General features: G+C 45.1%; 1 protein-coding gene across 1 annotated transcript in view; it reads left to right on the top strand.

Moving 5' to 3' along the window:
* Window positions 1-24,327, top strand: part of LOC117366892 (mucin-19-like) — a 200,096-nt gene extending 175,769 nt beyond the window's left edge. Inside the window, exons 89-90 of the mRNA XM_033958868.1 lie at window positions 21,617-21,752; window positions 23,876-24,327. Coding sequence (XP_033814759.1) covers window positions 21,617-21,752; window positions 23,876-24,044 — 305 coding nt within the window. The 3' untranslated portion in view covers window positions 24,045-24,327. The remainder of the gene's footprint in view (window positions 1-21,616; window positions 21,753-23,875) is intronic.
* The last annotated feature ends 2,304 nt before the right edge of the window (window positions 24,328-26,631 follow it).

Here is a 26,631-nt window from a genome sequence, read left to right as displayed (position 1 = left end):
AGACGTAAATAAGGAACGCCGACCTAGATGTGGTGGCGATATCCGAGACCTGGCTCACGGACTCTCATGGATGGGACATGGCCATACCGGGTTACAACTTACTCCGTCAGGATAGAGAGGGCAAAATGGGAGGAGGGGTAACTCTTTATACTAAAGAAGACATTAAAGGAACCAGAATTGCTGATGTCAGGTACACCGGGGAATCCCTCTGGGTGAATTTAGCCAGGGGGAAGGACAAATGCCTGTATCTTGGCATAATATACAGACCTCCAAGACAACAGGATGACCTAGATATTGAATTAATCGAAGACATAGAGAATATCACTCTTTGTGGGGACACAGTATTATTAGGAGATTTCAATATGCCTGATGTGAATTGGAACAATCTTACCTCTGCGACCGGCAGCAGCAGAAGGCTATTAACCTCTATAAAGGGAGCAAGACTCAGGCAAATGGTACTGGAGCCCACTAGGGATCAGGCAATACTGGACCTGATACTTACCAACGGAGAAAGCGTCACAGAGGTCTCGGTAGGCGACACGTTGGCCTTCAGTGACCACAACATTGTTTCCCACGTACTTACCTTTATAGGACCCCCATGGACCCTGAAGAAGACTTTTTGTCGAAACACGGACCGTGTTGGGTCCTGTATCCCTAGCAGACTAGGTCCTTTAAGGCTCTTATATGGATGATTTACTTTTATGTGGATGGAATTATTTTTGTGGATGATTTTAGTGTACCTTTGGAACTTTGATACTTTCAAATAAAGTCCATTTGGGAACATCGTCACTCCACAGAGTTTTATTGGTTTTCGCAGAGACAATAAACCACAGTGGTTCTCTGCAGAGATCTCAGACCTCATAAAAAAGAAGAAACATAGAAACATAGAAACATAGAAATTGACGGCAGAAAAGGGCTATAGCCCATCGAGTCTGCCCATACCAATGACCCACTCCCTGATTCTTACTCTCCTAGAGATCCCACATGAATATCCCATTTTCTCTTGAAATCTAACACGCTGCTGGCCTCAATCACCCTCTGAGGCTGCTCGTTCCAATGATCTACCACCCTTTCAGTGAAGAAGTACTTCCTCGCATCACCCTGAAATTTCCCTCCCCTGATTTTCAGTGAGTGTCCTCTGGTTACTGAGGGCCCTGTAAGACTGAAGATATCATCTTTCACCTCTATACGCCCAGTAATATACTTAAAGGTCTCAATCATGTCCCCTCTCTCTCTTCGCTCCTCCAGTGAGTACATCCGCAGTCTTTTTAACCTTTCTTCATACGTGAGTTCCCCGAGCCCCAAAACCATCCTGGTAGCCATTCGCTGAACCGACTCAATTCTCAACACATCTTTTCGGTAGTGTGGTCTCCAGAATTGAACACAATACTCGAGATGAGGTCTCACCATGGATCTGTACAGCGGCATTATGACTTCAGGTTTTCTGCTGACAAAACCCCTACGGATACAGCCCATCATTTGTCTTGCCTTGGACGATGCCTTCTCTACTTGATTGGCAGCCTTCATATCGTCGCTAATGATCACTCCTAAATCACGTTCCACCGTGGTCCTGGACAAGGTTTCACCATTTAGTGTGTAAGTTCTGTGTGGATTTTTTTTGCCTAGGTGCATTACTTTACATTTTTTAGCATTGAAGCCCAGCTGCCAAGTTGATGACCACTGTTCAAGCTGTCTTAGGTCCTGCGTCATAGAGTCAGGCACACTGCTTTTGCCAACTATGTTGCATAGTTTGGCATCGTCGGCAAACAGTGATACTTTTCCTCTAAGTCCTTGGGTCAAATCTCCTATGAATAAATTGAATAGAATCGGCCCTAAGACGGAGCCCTGAGGTACTCCACTCATCACTGCTGACGTTTTGGAGGGGGTACCGTTTACCATCACCCTTTGAAGCCTACCATCTAGCCAATCCCTTACCCATGTTGTGAATGTATCCCCTAATCCCATCGATTTTAGTTTGTTCAACAGCCTGCGGTGTGGAACGCTATCAAAAGCTTTGCTGAAGTCCAAGTATATCACGTCAAGGGACTCACCGGCATCCAGATGACTGGTCACCCAATCAAAGAAGTCAATCAGATTAGATTGGCAGGACCTTCCCCTGGTGAATCCGTGTTGATGTGGATCACGTAGATTTTCTTCATCTAGAATTTTGTCAAGTTCCTGTTTGATCAGTGTTTCCATGAGTTTGCACACTATGGATGTAAGACTCACCGGTCTGTAATTTCCTGTCTCCGTTCTGCAGCCCTTTTTGTGGAGTGGAATTACGTTAGCTGTTTTCCAGTCTAGGGGTACTACTCCCGTGCGCATGGAAAGATTGAAGAGTACAGATAGTGGTTCAGCCAGAACTTCACTCAGCTCTCTGAGTACTCTGGGGTGTAGATTGTCTGGCCCCATAGCTTTGTCTACTTTGAGTCTTGAAAGTTCGTGGTAGACATTACTAGGTGTAAACTCGTAATCACGAAACAGGTCATTTTGGCTGTTTCTTATTTGTAGTTGCGGACCATCTCCCGGTGCTTCACAGGTGAATACTGAGCAGAAGTATTCGTTTAGCAGTTCTGCTTTGGTAGTATCAGATTCTGCGTAGTTTCCATCTGATTTCCTAAGGCGTTCTATTCCATTTTTGTTTCTCTTCCTGTCGCTAATGTACCTGAAGAAGGATTTGTCCCCTTTTTTAATGTTCCGTGCTAGATCTTCCTCTGTTTGAAGTTTGGCTTCCCTGACTGCCTTTTTGACAGCCTTAGATCTGGCCAGATAGTCTTCTTTTGCCTCCCTTTTCCCCAGATGTTTGTAGGTAATAAATGTTTCTTTTTTCATTTTAATGAGGTCCGAAATTTCCTTGTTGAACCATTGTGGTTTTTTGTTTCTCCGGCGTTTGCTTACTGTTTTTACGTAGCGGCTAGATGCTTCGTTCAGGATGGATTTTAGGTTTGACCACATAGTTTCCGGATTGTCAGTTTCTGCATGGTTTTGCAGCTTTTGATGGACAAAGTCTCTCATGTGGTCGAAATCTGCCTCCCTAAAGTTGAGGACCCTCGTTGCTGTGTTTGATTTAGAGAAGCCTTTCCTGAGGTTGAGCCATACCATGTTGTGGTCACTGGAGGCCAGCGTGTCTCCCACTGATACTTCCGAGACACTGTCTCCATTTGTGAGTACCAGGTCCAGTATTGCTTTTTCCCTGGTGGGCTCTAATACCATTTGTTTTAGTTGTGCACCCTTAATGGAGGTTATTATTCTTTTGCTACCGCTCGTAGTTGCTGAGAGGGTGTTCCAGTCTGCATCTGGCATGTTGAAGTCGCCTAACAGTACTGTGTCACCACGCAAAGTGATGTTCTCTATGTCCTCAATCAATTCTTTGTCTTTGTCTTCCTTTTGTCTCGGAGGCCTGTATACCACACCAAGGTAAAGGCATTTTTCGTTCCCTCTGGTCAGGTTTACCCAAAGTGATTCCCCTGTGTATCTAACCTCTGTGATCCTGGTAGTTTTGATATTATCCTTAGTGTATAGTGCTACCCCCCCTCCTAATTTGCTTTCTCTGTCCCGACGAAGTAGATTGTAGCCTGGTATAACCATATCCCACCCATGCGAGTCTGTGAACCAGGTCTCGGATATCGCTACTATGTCAAGGTCTGCATTCCTTATTTCTGTTTCTAGTTCCAGGATTTTGTTGCCCAAGCTGTGTGCATTAACATACATTGCTCTCCAAATTTGTGATGATATGCCTATCCCCGTTAGTGTACTTGCTTTAGGCTCAGAAGTGTGTATACTATGGGTACTTACCTTAGGCTCGGAAGTGTGGGTTTTACTTGCTTCTCCAGGATGGATCCTTACTGCTCTGGTATGTATGTGTGAACCCTCCCCCAACTTACCTAGTTTAAAGCCTTCCGAAGTAGATGTGCTAGTCGATGTCCAAAAACTTTCTTGCCTCTCTTTGTTAGGTGAAGTCCATCAGGTCCCTGTAGTCCTTGTAGCGCTGCTCCGTGGTCAAGGAATCCAAAGTTCGTCTCTAAACACCATTCGCGAAGCCACTCGTTGGTCCTATGGATGCGCTCCTCTCTGTCTCTGCCTTTGTCTCTTACCGGGAGGATTGATGAGAAGACCACCTGTGCTCCTGTCTGCTTTAGCTTCCTTCCCAGGGCCTCGAAGTCTTTAGGGATGCTGTCTGATGTGCTTCTGGCAGTATCGTTGGTACCTACATGAATGAGAAACATAGGGAAATGGTCAGTAGGTTTTAGAAGTTTGTCTATACTGGTGGTGATGTCGCGGATCCTGGCTCCAGGGAGACAGCAGACCTCCTTCGACTGCAAATCTGGTCTGCAAATTGGTCCTTCGGTGCCTCTTAGCATGGAGTCTCCGATGACCACCACTCTACGCTCCTTCCGAGGGGGGGTGGATCGAGCAGCGAGAATTGCAGCCGGTGTTCTGTGTTCGGAATCCTCCTCTGCTTCATCCTCGTCAGTTCCTTCTTGAAGGACGTGAAATCTGTTTTTCAGGGAAAGTTGTGGCGTTGGTGTTGAACTGCCCTGTTTGAGAGAAAAAGAAGAAGAAGGTGAGAATGGGGGGGGGATTTCTTTGCTTGCCAGTAGAAGAGGTTACCAGCTGCCAGGGACCGGCATCTCCAATCATTTCCTGTATTCCGATCGTTGAGTTTAGAGTTGTAGGTTTGGGAGTGCCAAGGATGGTCTTGTCGAGGCTTCGTTCTGCGATGTGAGACAATTCCTGGATGGCTTCGTCGATGAAGGCCTCATCCTCCCTGATGCACCTCAGGCGTTTCACCTCCTCCCTGAGGCTCCGCAGTTCCTGCATAACGTCCTCGTCCGCTTCTACCTGTTCCATCTCGTCTGTCTGCGTAGAGATCGAGGCATACCGTGGGAGGGGGGTGACCTCGGTCAGCACTGAGACATCTGTTCCCTGCTCAGTGGCACTCTCTGCCTTCTGTGTGGAGTCCTTGGCCATCCCCCGGGTGTCTTCAGATGCTGGATTGTTGAGCTTGATAGTAGTCTTGGCGCTCCTTGTTCTCCCTGCCATTTCTACAAGGAAAAGAAAAGAGAAAACAAATGTGAGTCAAGGAAAGAGTGTGTTTGCCTGTGTGCTTGTTTGCGTGTGATGAAGGGGAGTATCTGTTTTTGTGTGGGAAGAGTGGAGTGTATCTGGTTCAAAGTGGTAGGGCTATGTTTAGAGGCCCCTCTTGAGGCCCTTCGCAAAGGCGCTCTCGCTAAGGCGAGCGCCTTTGCCGCTCGCCTTCGCCGCGCGCCGAACGGCTGTGCGCCGTTGGCTCGCCTCCTTTTATGGAGGAGCCCGGTCGCACGCTACTGATGCGGTGGGGTGGGCGGAGCTAACTCGCCGCTGCCCCGAAGTCTCTCTGCTTGTGCGGGCGCTTCTTCCCTCTCCCAGCGCCTCGCACAGCTCTTCTCCCCCTCTGCCTTGCTGCCTGCTGGTAAAAGTTAACCGCTAGCAGTAGCGGCGCCCGATGGCTCGCCTCCTTTTATGGAGGAGCCCGGTCGCACGCTACTGATGCGGTGGGGTGGGCGGAGCTAACTCGCCGCTGCCCCGAAGTCTCTCTGCTTGTGCGGGCGCTTCTTCCCTCTCCCAGCGCCTCGCACAGCTCTTCTCCCCCTCTGCCTTGCTGCCTGCTGGTAAAAGTTAACCGCTAGCAAAGAGCATTCATCTCCTACAAACAATCAGTAAAGCAGGAATCTAGGGAAGACGATCTGGCCAAGTCAAAAGCGGTCAAAACAGCAGTCAGAGAGGCCAAATTTCAAATGGAAGAGAATCTAGCGAACAACATCAAAAAGGGCGATAAATCCTTCTTCAGGTATATTAGTGACAGAAACAGAAATACAGATGGGATAGTACGCCTTAAGAAACCTGACGGGAACTATATAGAATCGGACCCGATAAAGCCAAAATCTTAAATGAATACTTCTGCTCAGTCTTCACTTGTGAGGCGTCGGGATCTGGCCCTCAGCTGCAGACAAGGGAAAGCACGGAAGACCCATTTCAAAATTTCGATTTTATGCCCAGTGTCTACTATCAGCTATCAAGACTCAAGGTGAACAAAGCTCTGGGACCAGACAAACTACACCCCAGGGTGCTCAGGGAGTTGAGTGATGTCCTGGCGGAACTGTTATCCGCACTCTTCAATCTTTCCCTAAGTAAGGGAAGAGTCCCATTGGACTGGAAAATGGCTAACGTCATCCCGCTCCACAAAAAGGGATGCAAGACGGAGACTGCGAACTACAGACTGGTGAGTCTCACATCGATAGTGAGCAAACTAATGGAAACTCTAATCAAATGTCAATTGGACACGATCCTGTCCGAGGAGTATCTAAGAGATCCCCATCAACAAAGGGAAGGTCCTGTCAATCCAATCTGATCTAAGATACACCAACACCAACATGGAAGGGAGAACAAGAAACAGATGACCTCAAAGAAGACGCCCACAGAGGAACACCGCACAAGGGGGAGAAAATGGCTAGTCGATGCCCAGAAGAAGAAACAGCGAAGCACACCGAGGACATAGAAGAAGAAGCAGAAAAACACTCCAAGGACATTGACCTGAGACTGAAGCGAAAATTGAAGAAAGGAAAATCAGCAATCCTAGTGGGAGACTCAATCCTGAGGCATGTGGACAGCCACATAGCAGGAGGGAGAGAGGATCGACTAGTCACCTGCCTCCCAGGAGCACGAACCAAGGACATCGTGGACAAAATTGGAAGGATCCTGGAAGGAGCGGAGATGGAAAAGACTACAGTAATGATCCACATCGGGACAAATGATGTCAGCAGGAGAGACTATAGAAGAAGCACGCTGATAGAACAGTTCAAGATTCTGGGAAGGAAGCTGAAGATGAGTTCTCAGAGATCCTATCGGTACCGAGGGCAGATGTGAAAAGGCAGGAGGAACTACAATCAAATAAATGCATGGATGAGGAGATGGTGTGAGGAAGAGGGGTTTCACTTCGTGAGGAACTAGACAACTTTCTGTGGCAAGAGCAAGCTCTACAGGAGAGATGGACTACACCTGAGCATGGCGGGAACTAGACTTCTAGCAAACAACATCAGGAGAGGAATAGAACAGGCTTTAAACTAAGAAGAAGGGGAAAGCCAACAGTAGATAAAGTGTCGACGATTCAGAAGAAGGTATCCCGTGAAGATACTAAGGGGGGAAAAAGGCTGGGAAGAAACAACGGGCAAATTACAGGAGTTGACTAACCCAGAAGAGGAGGTTACAAGGGTTACAGCACAGGAGAAGAAATTAAAGATCAAAGCACAGGGAAAGGAAATGAAGACAAGAAAATACCAGGATCTAAATTGCATATATACCAATGCAAGGAGCCTAAGAAACAAAATGGGGGAATTAGAAGCCATGGCCAATTCAGAGGATATAGACATCTTTGGAGTCTCTGAAACATGGTGGAATGAAGAAAACAAATGGGATATAGCACTGCCAGGGTACAAGCTCTATCGCCAGGACAGGTCAGGACAGAATGGAGGTGGAATAGCCTATACATAAAAGAAAGCATACAATTGACAAGAGTGGACACAGCAGAGACGATCATCAATCTGGAATTGCTATGGGTTAAAATACCTGGAAGGAAAGGGCCTGAAATAAAGATGGGCTTCTACTATCGTCCACCCGAGCAAACCGGAGATATCGATGAAGAAATGGAAGCCGAGATGAAGCGAGAATGCAAAAGAGGTAACACGGTTATTATGGGAGACTTCAACTACCCCGGGATAGACTGGAGTCTTGGAAGATCAAAATGCGCTAGGGAGACAGAATTCCTGGAGGCTACACAAGATTGCTTCATGGAGCAGCTTGTTAGAGAACTGACGAGAGGATATGCCACTCTGGATCTAATCCTAAATGGGTTAAGGGGACCTGCAAAGGAAGTGAAAGTAGTGGGACTGTTGGGAAACAGCGATCATAATATGATCAAGTTCAAGGTTGAGGTAAGGATACTGAAAGGAAAGAGAACCATAGCGACTACTTTCAACTTCAAGAAAGGAAACTATGAAGCAATGAGGGAAATGGTAAGGAAGAAACTAAGGAACACTTCCAAGAAATGGCAGATGGTAGAACATGCATGGTCTTTTTTCAAGGACACGGTGAGCGAGGCGCAATCTGCATATCCCCAGATTCAGAAAGGGGTGCAAAAAGAGTCGAACAAAAGACCCGGCGTGGATAACTAAAGTAGTGAAGGAAGTGATAGGCAATAAGAAAAATTCATTCAGAAAATGGAAAAAGGACAAAACTGAGGAGAACTGGAAAGAGCACAGGAAGTATCAAAAAGAATGTCACCATGTGGTTTGAAAAGCCAAAAGAGAGTATGAAGAGAGGCTAGCCAGGGAAGCACGAAATTTCAAACCATTCTTTAGATATGTTAAAGGGAAGCAGCCGGCTAGGGAGGAGGTGGGACCACTGTATGACGGAGTGGTGAAGGAGGAGAAAGAAGTGGCAAAAGACTTAACATGTTCTTCTCATCTGTATTTACAAATGAAGACACATCCAACATACTGGAACCTGAGCAAATCTTCAATGGAGATCAAGCAGAAAAATTAACATCCATGGAAGTGAGCCTTGAGGACGTATGCAGGCAGATAGAAAAATTAAAAACTGATAAATCCCCGGGTCCAGAAGGAATCCACCCAAAGGTTCTGAAGGAACTAAAGGAGGAAATAGCGGAACTACTTCAGCAAATTTGCAATCTATCCCTGAAAACAGGCGAGATCCCAGAGGATTGGAAGATAGCCAATGTTATGCCCATCTTTAAAAAGGGATCAAGAGGTAACCCGGGAAACTACAGACCAGTGAGTCTGACCTCGGTTCCAGGGAAAATGGCGGAAGCACTGATAAAAGACAACATCGATGAACATTTTGAAAGAAACAAACTTCGGATAACCAGCCAACATGGATTCTGCAAGGGGAGATCGTGCCTAATGAACTTATTGCACTTCTTCGAAGGAGTTAACAGACGGATGGACAGAGGAGACCCCATAGACATCATATATCTAGATTTCCAAAAGGCCTTTGACAAGGTACCCCATGAACGCCTACTTCGGTAACTGAAGAACCATGGGGTGGAAGGAGACGTACATAGATGGATCAGGAATTGGTTGGCGGGTAGGAAACAGAGGGTAGGAGTGAAGGGCCACTACCCAGACTGGAGGAAGGTCACGAGTGGTGTTCCGCAGGGCTCGGTGCTCGGGCTGCTGCTATTTAATATATTTATAAATGATCTAGACACAGGGACGAAGTGCGAGATAATAAAATTTGCGGACGACACCAAACTATTTAGTAGAGCTCGGACTAAAGAGGACTGCAAAGAATTACAAAGGGACTTGAACAAACTGGGGAAATGGGCAACGAGATGGCACATGAAGTTCAACGTTGAGAAATGTAAAGTACTACATGTGGAAAGCAGAAACCTGAGGTACAGCTATACAATGGGAGGGATGTTATTGAATGAGAGTACCCAAGAAAGGGACTTGGGGGTAATGGTAGACATGACAATTAAGCCGATGGCACAGTGCGCAGCGGCTGCTAAGAGAGCGAATAGAATGCTAGATATAATCAAGAAGGGTATTACAACCAGAACGAAAGAAGTTATCCTGCCGTTGTTTCGGGCGATGGTGCGTCCGCATCTGGAGTGCTGCGTCCAATATTGGTTGCCGTACCTTAAGAAGGATATGGCGATACTCAAGAGGGATCAGAGGAGAGCGACACATTTGATAAAAGGTATGGAAAACCTTTCATACGCTGAGAGATTGAAGAAACTGGGTCTCTTTTCCCTGGAGAAGAGAAGACTTAGAGGGGATATGATAGAGACTTACAAGATCATGAAGGGCATAGAGAGAGTAGAGAGGGACAGATTCTTCAAACTTTTGGAAAATAAAAGAACAAGAGGGCATTCAGAAAAGTTGAAAGGGGACAGATTCAAAACGAATGCTAGGAAGTTTTTCTTCACTCAATGTGTGGTGGACACCTGGAATGCACTTCCAGAGGGCATAATAGGGCAGAAGAAAGGATTGGACAATTTCCTGTTGGAAAAGGGGATAGAGTGGTATAGATAGAGGATTACTGCACAGGTCCTGAACCTGTTGGGCTGCTGCATGAGCGGACTGCTGGGCACGATGGACTTCAGGTCTGACCCAGCAGAGGCATTGCTTATGTTCTTATGTTCTTATTGACTAACTAGTTCCATTTCATTTTTCTGTACAAGCTGGTCCCAGCCTGATATTATCCCTAATGCATGCACACACTTATGGTCCTCCATTCCTTAGGAATCAGAGAATCACAAGCCCATGCATGTAGATTTGGATTGACCTGTAATGAAAAATGAAACTAATTTCATACTGTATATCTTCAGATTTCCCATACTTTGCTAAAGACATTTGTCACATTGCTCCTCCACCATCATGGCCTCTAGCATTCTCAACTATAAAGAGTCTATTTAATGCATCTACCTGAGCCTTCGGTAAAATCAATAGATGGCAAAGACATATTTAAATCAACCCTTAAACTAAGGTTGAAAGCCTTTGAATGGTAGGAAAGTAAAAAGAGATTAGGTTATTACCTTGGTAATATCTTTTCTAATCGATAGAGATGGTATGCTGAACCAAGGGTCTTGCTCTTGATCCTGCGAATCCATTGCAGGAGATACTGATTACAGCATCTCCCTGCTCTCTGCTGCCCCCAGTCATTTAGTCTCACATCTGGCAACAGCCCTAAAAGAGAGAACAGGAGAAGGAGAACGGGGAGAAGACCCTCCCCACAGCAAGACTTTGATCTGCTCATATAAAAAACACACAACTTACAAACATGCCATGGAGAGGCAAAGGACTAAAAACAAGCTTTATTAACAGTAAGCTATAAGAAACTGTGAAACCCAGGGAGAACCCTCAGGGATCTATATACATACAATATACAAAGCCTTTAAATTTACCACAACTGGCAGAAAGTTCAGAGAAGCAGATTTAGGCAGCCAGTCCAGACAAATGCATTGATATAGATGGGCCGGGGGTTCTACTGGAAAAGATATTAACAAGGTAAGAACCTAATCTCTTCTTTTTTGTGCAATAGGGATGGTATGCTGAACCAAGGGACATACCCAAACAGTCCCCGATACCCCGGATAGGAGAGATAAATCTACCCTCAAAACTTAGGCTCCAAAGGAGGAGTTTTTTTGAGCTGCTACATTCACCCTATAAAATATGGTGAAAGTGTGAAGGGACAACCAAGTTGCCACCTGACAAATCTCATCTGGCGGAATTGTCCTGGCTTCAGCCCAAGAGGCAATATCTCTTGTCAAATGCACTTGAAGAATAAAAGTAGGGTACTTTCCACAGACAATGTAGAAGGACAAAATAGCTGACCTGATCCATCTTGAAATGGTAGCTTTAGAAGCTGGCCTCCCCTTCATAGCTGGATTAGTCAAAATGAAGAATGGCCAGAAATATGAAAGTAATTTGTAACCTCCAGGTAAAGTAAGACAGCCCTCCAGATATCTAGCACCTTCAAGAACCGGAGGGCTGAAAAGCAGGAAGGTAAACTTCCTGGTTGATGTGGAATGCCAAAACCATCTTTGACAAGAAAGAAGAGATGGTCCACAAAGAAATGCCTGCCTCTGTGATACATAGGTGCGAGTCCCTACAAGGCGGTAATGATGATGATGACCTTAAATTTCCATTGGCTTATCATTTATTCTGCAATTTGTCTGTCAACTTATATGCATCTTGTGCAGAGTCTCCGTAGAATTGTTGTGGTTTTGCAAGGAGATCAATCACCAGTTGTTCTAGTAGAACAAGGTAATGACAAGATGGTGTCCTTGTGTTACCTAAAACACACAGGAGCTGTAGACCGTTCCTCTTGGAGTTTTCTCTTGGCTCATTTTCAGCTCCTTGCTGAGGTAATAGCAACCAAAAAAAAACATCTTGATAGTTAGGTCCATGACGGTGGTGTCTTGCAGGAAGGACAGAACTGTTGATACAGAGGCCTTGTCCGGGTCCAGCTTATCCTTATGGCATCAATGTTGGAAGGCATTCCAGGCCTTGGCATACACTGCAAATGTGGCAGGCTTCATGGTTTTCAGAAGAGTACACACCAGCAGATCTGAATAGCCCCTCCGGTTAAAAGCTGAGGGCTCAAAAGCCATGCCATGAGACCAAAGTGCTCCGCATCTAGCAGGATGATAGGACCTTGAGACAGAAGTCCCAGAAGCAATTGAAGCCTCAGAGGGGAATCAATCTGAAGACAAAATGCTGCAACCAGATTGATTACAGAAGCATCAAAATATGCTCACATTACACCTTGACTTCAACAACTGCAATGGTTGCCAGTGGCATTTAGAGTACAATATAAGAATGTAATGATCTGTCATCAATTTTATGATTCCAGAGTTTTTCAAGAGTAAGATGACCATTTATCAGCCCAAAAGATTGTTGCACTCTAAAATTCTGTTCTGTTAAAGGCCAAAGATAATCCGAAATATGTTGAAACTAGAGCAATGTTGTGCTGGGGTGAAATTATGGAATTCGCAGTTAAGGAAATGTGCTCACAGAAGAACTTTCAGAAAATTCCTCAAAACACAATTGTTCGTCAATGCATTTTTATAGGTTCTGACTTGTCCTGATCGAAGACTAACTGTGAATTTAAATTCTGATGTTTTGTCTCTCTTTTGTATTGCTTTCAAGTATTATGTATGTGGATATATTGTAAACCGCCTAGGATTTAGACAGTATAGAAATTTTAAAAATAATAAATAATAAACCTGCAGACCATGGGTGCCAGGGCCATTCAGAGCCACCAGGATGACATATCCCTTATGCCTGACCACTTGTCTCAGGACTCTTCCCACCACGGGCCAGGAAGGAAACACATACAGAAGCTTGTCCACCGGCCAAGGATGCAACATGGTATCAGTTCTGGCACTACCACGCTCATACCTGCAACTGAAGAATCATATTGCTTTCTTGTTCCTCGCTGTCACCATGAGGTCAAACATAGGGCTGCTTCAATGGTCAAAAATGGTCTGAAATGCTTGAGGCAAGAGAGACTATTCTCCTGGATCCAGACTCTATCTGCAGAGAAAGTCTGCCTGTACGTTTTGCACTCCGGTGACATGGACCACAAAGATGGCCAGAAGAGGAGCTTCCACCCACCAGAAGAGGATTTGCACCTCCTTCTGGAGCTCGGCAGTCCTGGTGCCTCCTTGCTTGTTATGTAAGCTATCACTGTGGCATAATCTGAGAACACTCTGACTGCCTTGTTCGACAACTAGGGATGAAACCAGTTCAGTGCTAATTGGATGGCTTGGAGTTCCAGCCTGTTTATGAACCAATGGCGCAGTGATGGAGACCACTGCCCCTGAACTGTGTAGTCTTTCCAGTGTGCACCCCAGCCCAATAGGCTGGCATCCGTTGTCAGCGCAGTCTAAGAGTTGAGCAGAAGAGGTGTCCCCAAAGCCAATGACTGAGGACACAGCCACCATGCCATGCTTTAGTAGGCCACTGTTATCCCGGGCAGTTGGAGGTGCAGGGGGTTCTTCTGCAGAGACCAGCAAGAAAGAAGGGGGTGCATATGCGCTCTCACCCATGGAACCAGCTCTATCATAGCCACCATCGAGCCCAGAACCTGAAGATAATCCCAGGCCAACAGAGAATGCTGTGCCAGGAGAGCTCAGATTTGGTTCCAAAGTTTCAGTCTTTGTGCCTCTGGAAGAAACACTCAGCTTATCTCTGTGTCAAAATGGACACCTTATTTTTTTTTCCTTATTTTTATTTTTAGATATTCATATACTGTCTATCAAATTACCTAAGCAGTTTACACTCAGCATTTTTCCCTCTCTGTCCCAGTGGCTCACAATCTATCTAATTACCTGGGGCAATAAAGGATTGCATGACTTGCCCAGGGTCACAAGGAGCAGTGTAGGATTTGAACCCACAACCTCAGGGTACTGAAGCTGTTGCTCTAACCACTCCAGGGATTAAACAGGCTGAAGTTGGCTATTCTTCAGGATGACAATCTAGCCCAAACTTTGAAGGGTCATCAAAATGGTCTGAACCACTCTCTCCATTTCCTCTCTTAAGGGGCTCTAATGGGCCAGTCATCCAACTAAGGGTGGACAAGCCAACCCAGCTTGCAGAGATGAGCCGCCACCACAACCATCACCTTGGTGAAGGTCCGGGGGTCAGTCGCTAGCATGAAAGGGAGAGCTTTGAACTGAAACAGCTGTTCTTGGACATGAACACGCAGGAAGCATCTGTGATCTGGGAATATAGGGATATGGAGATAAGCCTCCATCATGTCGAAAGCTGCCAGAAACTCCTCTGGCTGCAATGAGACAATCACTAACCGAAGGATCTCCATAGGAAAATGAGGCACCTTGACAACTGCATTGACATACTTGAGGTCCAGGATCAGCCTCCAATCCTCTGAGCCTTTTTGGGGCATAACGAAGTATATGGAGTATCTGCCACAGCCTGCCTAAGTCTGTATCTGGCACCCATTTGATTGCCTGAATGTCAAGCAATTTCTATAGGGTCACCTGAACCTGGGTGACTCTCTTCAGTCAGCCCGCCAGCAAGTTCATGAACCAGGCAGAGAGAGGATGGGCAAACTCCAACTTGTAGCTGTCCCTGATGAATTCCAGAACCCATTGGTCAGTTATGAAAGCTTCCCATGCTTCCAGGAAGTCCTGCAGCCTGCCTCCAATTCTTCATGGAGGGGCTGGAGACTTGGCATGATTGTGACTTCTTGGGCTGCCCATCCGGACGGGAGGCAGAGCCCTGAGACTTCTTATTCCCAGATAATCTCTGCTGTAGACTCTGAAAGGATCTCTGGGATGAGGATACAGAGAAAAAGTGTGAACAGCATGAGTCTTGAAAGGATACCCTTTAGAAGTCCTAGGACTGCTGTCCGGTAACGACTAGCCAAACAGCTTATTGCCCCTGAAAGGAAGCCTGCCAAGAGTGGCTTTGGACTTGGAATCTCCAATCTAATGTCTGATTTTCAGAAAGCTTTTCACAAAGTTCCTCATGAGAGGCTCCTGAGAAAATTAAAGAGTCATGGGATAGATGGCAAAGTTCAGTTGTGGATTAGAAATTAGTTATCGGATAGAAAACAGAGGTTAGTGTTAAATGGTCATTTTTATTAATGGAGGAGAGTAAACAGTGGGACCAGTTCTATTTAACTTATTTATAAATGAGTGAGGTGATTAAATTTTGCAGATGACACTAAACAAAGTTGTTAAAACACATGCACATTTTGAAAAACTGCAGGCAGAACTTAGGAAACTGGAAGACTAGGCATCCAAGTGGCAGATGAAGGTTAATGTGGAAAATGCAAAGTGATGCACATTGGGAAGAATAACACAAATCACTGTTACTAAATGCTAGGGTCCGCTTTGGGAGTTAGTGCCCAAGAAAAGCATCTGGGTAGCATTGTAGACAATACGTTGAAACCTTCAGCCCAATGTGTGGCGGCGGCCAAGAAAGCAAACAAGATGTTAGGAGTTATTTAAAAAGGGATGGTTAACAAGACTAAGAATGTTATAATGCCTCTGTATTGCTCCATGGTGCGACCTCACCTGAAGTATTGCATTCAATTCTGGTCTCCTTATCTCAAGAAAGATATAGCGGTACTAGAAAAGGTTTTCAGAGAAGAGACTAAAATGGTTAGGGCTCTTCAGCTTGGAAAAGAGACAGCTGAGGGGAGATATGATTGAAGTCTACAAAATCCAGAGTGGAATAGAACAGGTTAAAGTGAACTGATTTTTCACTCCATCAAAAATTACAAAGACTAGGGGACACTCAATGAAGTTACAGGGAAATATTTTTTCATTCAGAGAATAGTTAAGCTCTGGAGTGCATTGCCAGAGATTGTGGTAAGAGCGGATAGCGTAGCTGGTTTTAAGAAAGGTTTGGACAATTTCCTGGAAGAAAAGTCCATAGTCTGTTATTGAGACAGATATGGGGAAAGCCACTGTTTGCCCTGGATCGGTAGCATGGAATGTTTTGGGGTTTTGCTAGGTACTAGTGACCTAGATTGACCACCATGAGAATGGGCTACTGGACTAGATGGACCATTGGTCTGACCCAGTAAAGCGCTCATTGGTCTGACCCAGAGTGACGCCCTGCTAGTGCTTATCGACTTAAGCACAGCATTTGACACAATTGATCACCAACTCCTATTGCACTGACTCACAGACCTCGGAATCAAAAACTCCGCACACAAATGGTTCACCTCCTTCCTCCACCAAAGAACACAATCTGTACTACTAGGCCCAAGCAAATCTGATCCCAAACCCATCAAATGCGGAGTCCCCCAAGATGCCCTATTGTCCCCACTCCTATTCAACCACTACATTAGACCAATCATAGATATTGCTCATAAATACAACATCAAAATCCACTCTTATGCTGATGATCTCCAGCTGCTGCTCCCTCTAGGTGAAAGCCGATCTTTCCAGCTCTCCAATCTCCAACACTGCCTCTCAAATTTAAAGAACTGGATGATAGCCAACAAACTCCAGCTGAATACCTTAAAAACCAAACTCCTCTGGATCAGGAATAGAAGCACCAACTTCACCTGCCCGACACTAACCAGGGAATCAATCTCCCTAACAGCAAAGGACCAGGTACTCAGCCTCGGGGTAATACTGAATGGCCACTTATCTCTCTCAGCCCATATCTCACAGCCCATATCTCACAGCCCATATCTCTCAGCCCTCCTTCTATTACCTATGACAACTCCGAAGGATTAAACCTTACCTATCCAAACCCGACTTAACCCAACTCATCCATGCCTATGTACTCTCAAGATTAGACTATTGCAACTTTCTATTCAACGGCATCACCAAAAAGGAACTCAAATGGTTCCAACGGCTCCATTATTCAGCAATCTGACTCCTATACAGCCTCAACTACCGCAACCCCACCTCTTTAAGCAGAACACTGGCTAGCTATCAGGAAACGCTGCATTTTCAAAGCTCTAATAATCGTTCACAAAAGATTCCACAACAAAACCCCTACATACATATTTCCAAACTACAACAGTACATCCCCAATCGCCCCCTATGCTCAACCGCAGAAAGATGACTGTGCATCCCACAAGGAAAATCTCTCCAGATGGAAATGGCCCAGAAACGCTCATACAGTCATTTCATCCCTCAGCTCTGGAACCAGTTGCCTGATCAGATAAGATCTCAGAACTCATTAATGCCATTCCGAAGAGCAGTGAAGACCCTCCTTTTTAGCTAAACAGACTCCAATAGACTGCCTCTCCCTTTCTCTTCCCTCCTCTGAGCCCCTTAGTTTCTGTAAATTTTCAACACTTTTCCCCATATGTACCCACTACCCTTTGAGCAGTCATGACCCTTGCTTTTGTAAAATGTCTGCATTGTGAATGTTCTTATGTAACCCAACATGGGGAGGACGGGCTAGAAATTGAAATAAATAATTCTGTGTGCAGACGCAGAATAAGCTGAGACCCTGCCCACTACTCTCAGCAGATCATACAAGAGCATCAGCCACATAGTCCACTCCCCACCAGCAACAGCTACACAATTTAGAATGGCATGCTCAAGCTACAAAGGAAGCTGCCACAGCATCCTTAAGCCAAAGACAAAGCCTCAAACTGCCTTTTAAGCAACATGTCCAGTCTGCGTTCCTGTTGGTCCTTGAGCACCAAGCCACCTTCTCTAGGAAGGGACATGCGCTTGGTCACCTGAGCCACCAGAGAGTCCACCTTAGGCATAGCAAACATCTGCTGGAACTTCTGGTCCACAGGGTATAACTTGGGCATGGCCTTAGCCACCTTAAGGAACCCCTCAGCATTCTCCTAGTGCTCAGAAATGAGGACCTTCATTTCAGGATGCCAAAGGAAGGCAGTAGGCTGAAAGCAGATCCTGCTAAGCAGAGAACATTGGGTAGTAGGCTGAGGAGAATCAATCTTGAGCACCTTTAGAGAATCAATGAGAAGATCCATCAGAGTAGCAGACTTGAACAGCCTGCGAAATCAGGAGTCCTTACCCTGTTCCGCAGCACTGAGACCATGATCAATTTCACCTCCCACATCATCTTTGACAGAAGTCTTACATCCCAATTTCAGCTCCCGCATCATCTTTGACAGAAGCCTCACTTTGTGAAAGAGGATAAGTGTCCAAATCATCATCCATAGTGACCCCCATCTGACCAGCAATCAGACTCCTGGGGAAGATGCAGGTCTCCTTAGAGATGTAGAATTACAGGGAGGTTGCACAGATGGTCACCCTCTAGCTGACCCAGAAGTTGCACCAGTACCACTGACATAGGCTTGCCAGAGCAAGTTCACAAAGTCAGACATAAAGGGCATAGAGGACCGAGAGGAGGAGGATTAGAGTGGTTTTTTTTTTTTTAGCTTTGTGGCCATGAGCGCCCATACTAGACACTGGCACCACACTATGGGACTCAGAAAGGGCAAAATCATCCCCCAGGTGTTCCAACAGTCTCTTGGAAGCACTAATAAGATGGTCAGAGGCTGAACCCAAAAATCCTGCTTCCCCAGCCTACATGGCAGAGCACATGGTGAAAGGATATTCTTTTGGTGCCCAACCAGCACAAATTTCACATGAATTCACATTATTGGAGAATGAGAACTCCATCCTTGGTGGTTAGAATAAAAAATGAAGCTTTTGAAGAAGTTTGAGAAGTTAGAATTCAATTCGGGAAAAATCCAGGATGGTCACTGCCAGGATTTCCTGCTGAAATAATGGCTGTAATTCCACTGGAAGACCTCTAAAACCAACAATTTTAGAATTTCTAGGATGGGGGAACAAGGCTACAAGAAAATACAACCTTAAAAAAAACACAAATTCAGACCCTCCCCTGAACTGCCCTGTGGGCTGTGATAGCCCTACTCCAGATGCTGGGAAGATGTGCTGCAGTCTGCCATAGCTCCTCTCAAGTTGCTGAAAATAGGAGACAATCTCTTCCACCAGGAAAGCTGCCTCTTCTGACTCTTCAGCTGTCAATTGAGCCACAGCCAAACTGAGCTTCAACCCCCGGGACCAGAATCCAAACATCGCAAAGAGGGAGGAGGAACGTGCAGCTGACATCACAATCGGTGCCCATATAGCCTGTGCTAGCATTCCTGATCAAGTCAAGGAGTGAGCAAACAGAAGGGGAAACCCCCCCCCCCCCTGCAGACCGAAGTCTACTCCTCTCACGCAGGCTAGGAAGTCACTGGAGCTGAACAGGAACACAAAATCCCCCCCCCCCCCCCAAAAAAAAAAAAAAAAAAATGTAATAAATACTTGAAAAACAACAAAGACCAAGCAGATCAAAGTTGCTCCTGCAGGCTCACTTGCAGAAGAAATAACTGACTGGGGGCAGCAGAGAGCAGGGAGAAGGAGGAGATGCTTATAACAGTAATCAGTATCTCGTGGAACGGACTCATGGAAGCAAGACCCTTTGTTCAGCATACTATCCCAATTGCACTGGAAAAACAATTACAATTATTTATTAAGGAGTATAATAATAGGGCCCAATATTTAAAAAAAACAGAGCTCCTAAATATACCATTTATACTTAAATATAAACCGAAGTAACCTTTTTCCCCAAAAAAAGGAGGAAAAAAATTTGACTCGATTATAAACTGGGTGGTTGCACTGCCTTATACCCCACCCTCCTTCCTTCCCTTCCTACCCAGCCCCCAAAGCCCACTACAGGCTGAAGCTCTGGTGGTCCAGCAGAGCCAGGACAGGAGCAATCTTAATGCATTCTGTCCCAGCCAACTCTAAACCACCCTGCCTTCCTCCCGCCTCCCTGACCCCTGTAGACCTTACTTTTAAAGCCCTGGTGGTCTAGTGATGAAGCAGGGCAGGAGCAATCTTCCTACACTCCTGCCCTGTGAAAGCCTTAATCAAGAATGCTTGCCACAAGTTCTTACTGCAGTCTCACGAGACCACAGGAACTCACAAGTCTGAAGCAGGAACTCACGGCAGGCATTTTTGATTGTGGATCTCACAGGGAAGGAGCATAGGAAGATCAATCCTACCCCACTTTACCTCTAGACCACCAGGGATTTAAAGGTAATATCTGTAGGGGTCAGGGAGCCGGGGTGGTTTAGAGTTGGCCAGGAAAGATCGTTCCTGTCCAGGCTCATCTCTGGACCACTAGGGTTTCAGGGAGGCCTGCAATAGGTCTGGGCAGGGGCAGAGTAGGGGTGCAGACCAGAGGACTTGAATATAATCTGAGACCCCCATTTTTAGGCCCAAAAATCTCAGTTTATAGTTGAGTAACTACGGTATGCTCCTAAGTGCCCTATTTTCACTCAATCTTAGGAGAATAAGGGGTTCATTTTCAAATCATTTAGACACATAAAGTACCATATGGTACTTTGTGTGCCTAAGTGCTTTGAAAAAATGAGCCCCTAAGTTCTCAGCTGAAAATTCATCTTAATTTAGGAGCTTAAAAGTTTGCTCATAAATTTAAGCCTGCCATTTGTTTGTCTAGATTTATGAGCCAAATGCTGAAAATCAGCTTAAAGCTCCTAATTTCTTTTCCCCACCCTAAATCTTCCTGTTACCACCCACTTTTTATGCATCTAAATTAAAAAATTTAGGGATCAGTATTCAATCCAGGCACCAGCACTGAATATCCGGATATACATAGCCGGATAGCACTTGTCTAGTTAAGTGCAATATTCAGCACTTAACTAGCTCAGTTAAACTGGATAATGATAGAACTGTTTTAAGCAGTCCTATTTATCCAGTTAACATATCTGGCTAAATGCTGAATACTGGCACTTAACCCGGTAAGTTCTGCCCCTGCCCCTGGGCCAGTCACGAAATAGCTGGTTTCAGCTTAGGCTCTAACTGGGTATATTCAGCAGCACTATTCGGTTTAATGCTGCTGAATATACCCAATTAGCCCTAGACAAGCAATTTAAACAGCCAGGAGCTAGCTCACCCCCATCCCTATCCTTCTAACACAACTCACCTGAAAGGGCCCAAGGGACAATGGGAGCAGGTATGATCCCCACTCACTCTCGCTTCAATGGTTACCTATATCAAAATGGCATCAGTGGTAGTGTTGTGGTACTACCATTAGGAGGTCAGATTACCAAATAAGGGTGTGTCATGGAGCAGTATTTGTTAAATACCTGTGATTATGAGAATAGGAACAGGTAGCTGGAACTCACTTCCTTCCATATTCTCTAAAGCTTTTCCAGATGACGAACTGCTGAATAACCAGTGACAAATTGTCCAGAATATTAAACCACAAAATACTCGCTCTGCATCTCCTGATGGAAATTGAGCACTGAACTCCAGATTTGATCCTTACAGCATTGTTACAGCAGTGGCAATAGTAGAGTCATATGAATTACAAGACAAAAACATCTAGAGAATGGGAGAGGAGGGAGGAAAAAAGAGAGTAGGAAGACTGAAGCTGAAGAAATTGGAAGAACAGACAAGGAGTGGATGGTGAAGATATAGGAACTGTTGAAGAGAGTGGTTTAGCAGTCAAAAAATAGAAGGATATATGTACAATAAATGCATATCTCTGTCAATATTCTATTTACATACATGCTTTCAAACTGAATATTTTTGCCTTAATAGGTAACAATACCTGTCGCCTACAAAATTGCCCAGTGTCTATTGCATTTAGTATAAAAAACAGTACTACTACAATATCCTACCAACCCAAGACGGTTGTAATGCAAACATGCGCTGGTGACTGCAAATCATCACAAGTGTAAGATATTTACTTGAGGGATGCCTCACTTATTGCAATTTAATAATCTAAGCCAGGGGTCTCCAAATTTCAGCCCATGGGCCACATCCAGCCCACAATATGATTTTATCCAGCCCGTGTAAGAATTTTATCTGGCCCATGGAAGAATTTTCCAATGACAATCTGCAAAAAATCATACGGGGTGTTGATAGATTTCAAGTGCATTAATTAAGATTTTAAAAACACAAAAAACAGTTCCATCATTCACATTAATGGTTTTATTATAATTTGTGATGAAAATATGAGAATTTGCTGGTAGTGTTCATCATCATTAATATACGATAATCTAATCTCACATACTCTGTAATTAGTTCATAAAATGTTATACTTTCAATATATCTAGAGTTATTTATTTATTTTTTTAACTATGGCCTAGTGCTGAAGTACCTAACGTGGCCCTTGTGGCAAAAGTTTGGAGACCCCTGATCTAAGCAACTAATTTTATCTTATACATTAGTGATATTTGATTTATAATTTTTAAAAATAATAGGCAGGAGCAAGTAGACATCAAGGGAGGAGAGAGGGGGATCAGACTAGGTGAGAGAACCTGCTTGAACTTATGTGGGTCCCAATCAATATTCAGCTGGGGCTTACATGTGTCTTATGCAGATCCAGACTGAATATTGGCTGGGACCACATAAGCTCCAGTGGCCTCTGTATGTCCAATTAGCCCTGGATATTCAAAGCCAGTGCCAAACATGGCCAGGCATTTAAAGGCTGTGAGTGGCGCCTGCCGCGTGTCACAGACAGGTACCGCTTACAGAATTACAGCTAGCAAGGACCCTAGGTGCCAGAAATGTAGGCCAGGGTTTTACAAGCCTACTTTTCCAGCGCCTAAAATCCTTGCAGAATCGCAGCCAGTGACACGGAAGTATGGCACCACCCCTAAACATGCCTACTTCCGGGTTTCGATGTCACTAGGCACTAGTGCTGCCCGATTTCCAATTCAAATTGATTTACTTCAGGTGAATCAATTCTAATTGATTCAAATTTTTTTTAAATCGGCCTTACCGATTCGGTGCCCAACCTTCCTCCTCATGCCTGCTCTTCAGCATGTTCTCTCTGCTGCGATCCTGCCCTGACGTCAGAGGAGGGGTGGGACCACGGCAAAGGGAATGTGCTGCTGTGGAGGCCGATGGCAGCCTGCAAGGATCGCTACAGCACTGGCGATCCTCTCTGCAGGCTGCTGTAATTATCAGTATCTGAAGGTAAGAGCAGGAAGCCAGGGGGGAAGCTGGGGAAACATGCAGGCCTTTTGGGGGGGGAGGCCTTCAGAGAAGAGGGCCCTAGTTTAGAAGTACACAGAGGGAGGGAAGGGGGTTTAAAGAGACATGCATACACCAAACCGGGGGGGAGGGGGGAAGAAATAATGGGTCTAAAAACAGAGGAGAGGGAGAGAGATGGTGGACAATGGCAGTCAGTATTAAAAAAAACCACTGACTGCCTGAATATTGACCAGATAGTAGTTATAGGGAGATAAAGACCATGTAGGCCCCCTTTTACTAAGGTGTGCTAACCGATTAGCGCGCGCTATTCGGTTAGCGCATCTTAGTAAAAGACGGGGTTAGTTTATTCATTGGTGATTTAGGGGTTGAGAGACAACAGCGATCTAGGTCAGTGTTTCCTAAGTTTTTCCTGGAGTACCCCCTTGCCAGTTAGCTTTTCAGGATATCCACAATGACTATGCATGAACTTGATTTGCATATAATGGGGGCAGTGTGTGCAAATCAAGTTAATGTATATTCATTGTGGATATCCTGAAAACCTGACTGGCAAGGGGGTACTCCAGGACTGACTTGGGAAACACTGATCTAGAGCTGCTGTTTTTCCGTATGGCTCTGGGTTTCAAAATGGTATCTGTGAGCCCTAGTAGTAGTACGGTGAGACTACCACTAGGGATCAGGCTGCCATTCTGTATTACTTCTGGTCAGTGACTCCCACAGTAAACTTAAGATTTGTTAAAATTATAGATTTTGCAGCTTAGGAATTGCCCCTCTTAAGTGTTGCCAGTACCATATTCTTCTTATCATTGAATCTTCAAAGTTTAGTTTCTTTATTAATATTACTTATCATTTCCTTTTTAGCTTTAACCTCACAGTGCATCGGTTATATACCAATTCAAGTACTTGTACACCATCCGCTTATGAAAACAGAACAGTAATTTTACAACAGAAGTCAGATCCCTCAATGGTTTATAATTATATGTACAAGTATAATACTGCCTGTACTTGTTCATATTGTCCAGGACCTTAGAAGCACAATTTCTGGAAAGCTTTACAACATGCCACATTTTCAAATTACAAATTATGATTTTACAACTCATTTCTTTAACCTGTTAATTATACAATGCTAATTAAGTGTGTTATAGGTTAACACATATATAGACTTCAGATTGTAAACTTCTGAATGATTTGCAAATGAATCCATTTTAATTGTTTATCTTGTAAAGAATATTATCAATCTTAAGTAATGTATTTCTTGCTGTCTTGTATTTACCTATTATTAATCACTTAATAAAAAGAAATATATCTGCAAATTTGATGTACAATGTTTCTTAAAATCTATTTGCTTAAAATATTTGGGTAGAAAACCAACTCTACAATCTGAACAAATCGCAACTTCCGATGTGGCTAAGGGAGTAATTTTAAGCACAGCACAGAAGCGTGTGTGCATAAATGGCCTCTTTGAAACTAAACTAAATCTTAAGCTTATATGCCGCATCCTCTCTATAAAGATAGAGCTCGGCACGGTTTACATGAACATTAAAATAAGGAGAAATACATAATAAGAAGTAGTGAATATGAAGAGAGCAGCGAAATTTACATTTTTGAGAATAGCCAAGATTTCAGATGTTTTCGGAATAAGTGGAAGGAGCCCAGATTCCGCAGCTGGGTAGGAAGGTTATTCCAAAGCTCAGTGATTGTGAAGAAAAGAGATTTCCCTATTTTTCCAGCGTAGATAACACCTTTTAACGAGGGAAAAGATAATTACTCAAACTATATGCAAGTAAAAGGTCCGCATCTACAAACAGCCATATAAACACTCGCAGGGAAGTTGGAAAGGATTCCATGAGTCATACTCTGCATGCTTTCCTTTCCTGTCTGTAATTCATAGCTACTCCGAGTAAAATTCAGCTATTCCAGTGGTGTGTAAAAGTCCTGCATCACATGGTGAAATTTGAGTATTTAGTCCAGTGTGTCGCAAAATGTTTAAGCTGCTGGCACACTAATCTCGGGACTGCGGCTGGAGGCACCTGGAAAAGCACAAACGCTGATGCGATGACATCACGCACGTGTGTGACATCATCATATCAACATCCGCACATGTCCTCCAGCTACGGCCCTGAGTCTCCTATTACCATTGGTGCTGCAGAAGGAGAGGTGAGGAGAAGAAGCAGAGGTGCCAGCGAGGAGGAGAGGCACTGGCTGACTGACTACAGGATATGCCTCTGGCCATGAGGGGCATGTCCTGTAAGCAGTCAGCCGGTGCCGGTGCCTCTCCTCCTCACCGGCATCTCGCAGGACTGCACTGAACCTGTCCATGGCTGCCAGCTCTGCCCTGGAATAAGAAGTGATGCTAGAGAGGGGCAGGTCCAGCAGACAAGGTTGGTTGCAGTGCAGTCCTCCAGTCTGTGTTTTGCTTTGCTGATAATGATTTGGGAGAGCAGCAGCAGTGACAGTAAGAAATAGGTTGCAGTGAGCCAGGATAGCTGCATGCCCTCTTAGAGAACACTGAGTGGGGTTGGGGTGGATTATGTCTATATTATCAGGTTCCAGTTGTCTTTCATTGATCCTATAAAACCTGCCCTACACAATTATACATCAGTTTTCCTTTATAATACTGTATATCATATCTTCAGTGGTTTAGTAAGGTGGGACAGGGGACGGACTGCCCCTGATGCCATCTTGGTAGGGGCACCAGATCCTCTCTGCCCTTCCATGCCACACTCATGCTCTCCCTCCCTGTACCTATTTAAAAATCTTTACTAGTGCGAGCAACTACTCTAGCTTGCTACTCTCATTGGCCTGGCTCCCTCTGAAATCACTTCCAGGTTGCAGGGCCAGGAAGTGATGTTAGAGGGAAAGTCAGCATGAGCAGCAGGCTGGAGAAAATGCTCGTGCCCACGCTGGTGAAGATTTTAAGAGGTACAGGATAGGAAGGGAGGGATTGAGTGTGGCACAGAAAGGAGAGAGGGGGAGGAGGGGTACCACTGTCCCAAGTGCCTCCTACCATCGCTACGTCGCTGCATAACTTAAAGACTTTTAAACATTTTTATCAGCCAAATCTTCCTAAAAATCACTTCCTAATATAATTTCTATAGTGCAATTTAAAGCTTTTTTTTAAAAAAAAAAATCTTTAAGACATCATATAAAGGAGAATCCGCTATAATAAAACCCTTAGCGCACATGCGCAATTCAATCTCCGTGCGTCCGTGATCCGTGGCTCCATGCCTCCGCATGAGTAGTAGTAGCCTGCGGCGGTTTCCGATGCATGCGACGGTTTCCCCAGCAACGTTCCTGCCCCAAGAGGAAAGATAGCTACAGGAACAAAGCCTCAGCAGCCAGCTGGGCTCTCCCCCTCCCCCCACCGGCTTCATCTTTAACCAAAGGCAGCAACAAACTCCAAGACCCCAATGCTGCCATACACACCTGCTGCTTCGTTGGGGGAACCGAACTCGGTAACCGAGGGCCCCTGCTGCCGATATGGGAGCAGAATAGAGAGGATAGTGCTGGATTTGGCGTTAGTGGTTCTCGGCCTCCTCCTGCGTCACTGACGCCTGGCCCCACTCTGTCACTCCCATGGAGCTGTGCGGCTACGGAGCATTTGCTAGGCCGGCCCA

This window comes from Geotrypetes seraphini, chromosome 9 (genome assembly GCF_902459505.1).
Source record: "Geotrypetes seraphini chromosome 9, aGeoSer1.1, whole genome shotgun sequence".
Classification (NCBI taxonomy): Eukaryota; Metazoa; Chordata; class Amphibia; order Gymnophiona; family Dermophiidae; genus Geotrypetes; species Geotrypetes seraphini.
The sequence above is the reverse complement of the archived record's forward strand: the minus strand, read 5'-3'. Positions and strand labels throughout refer to the sequence as shown.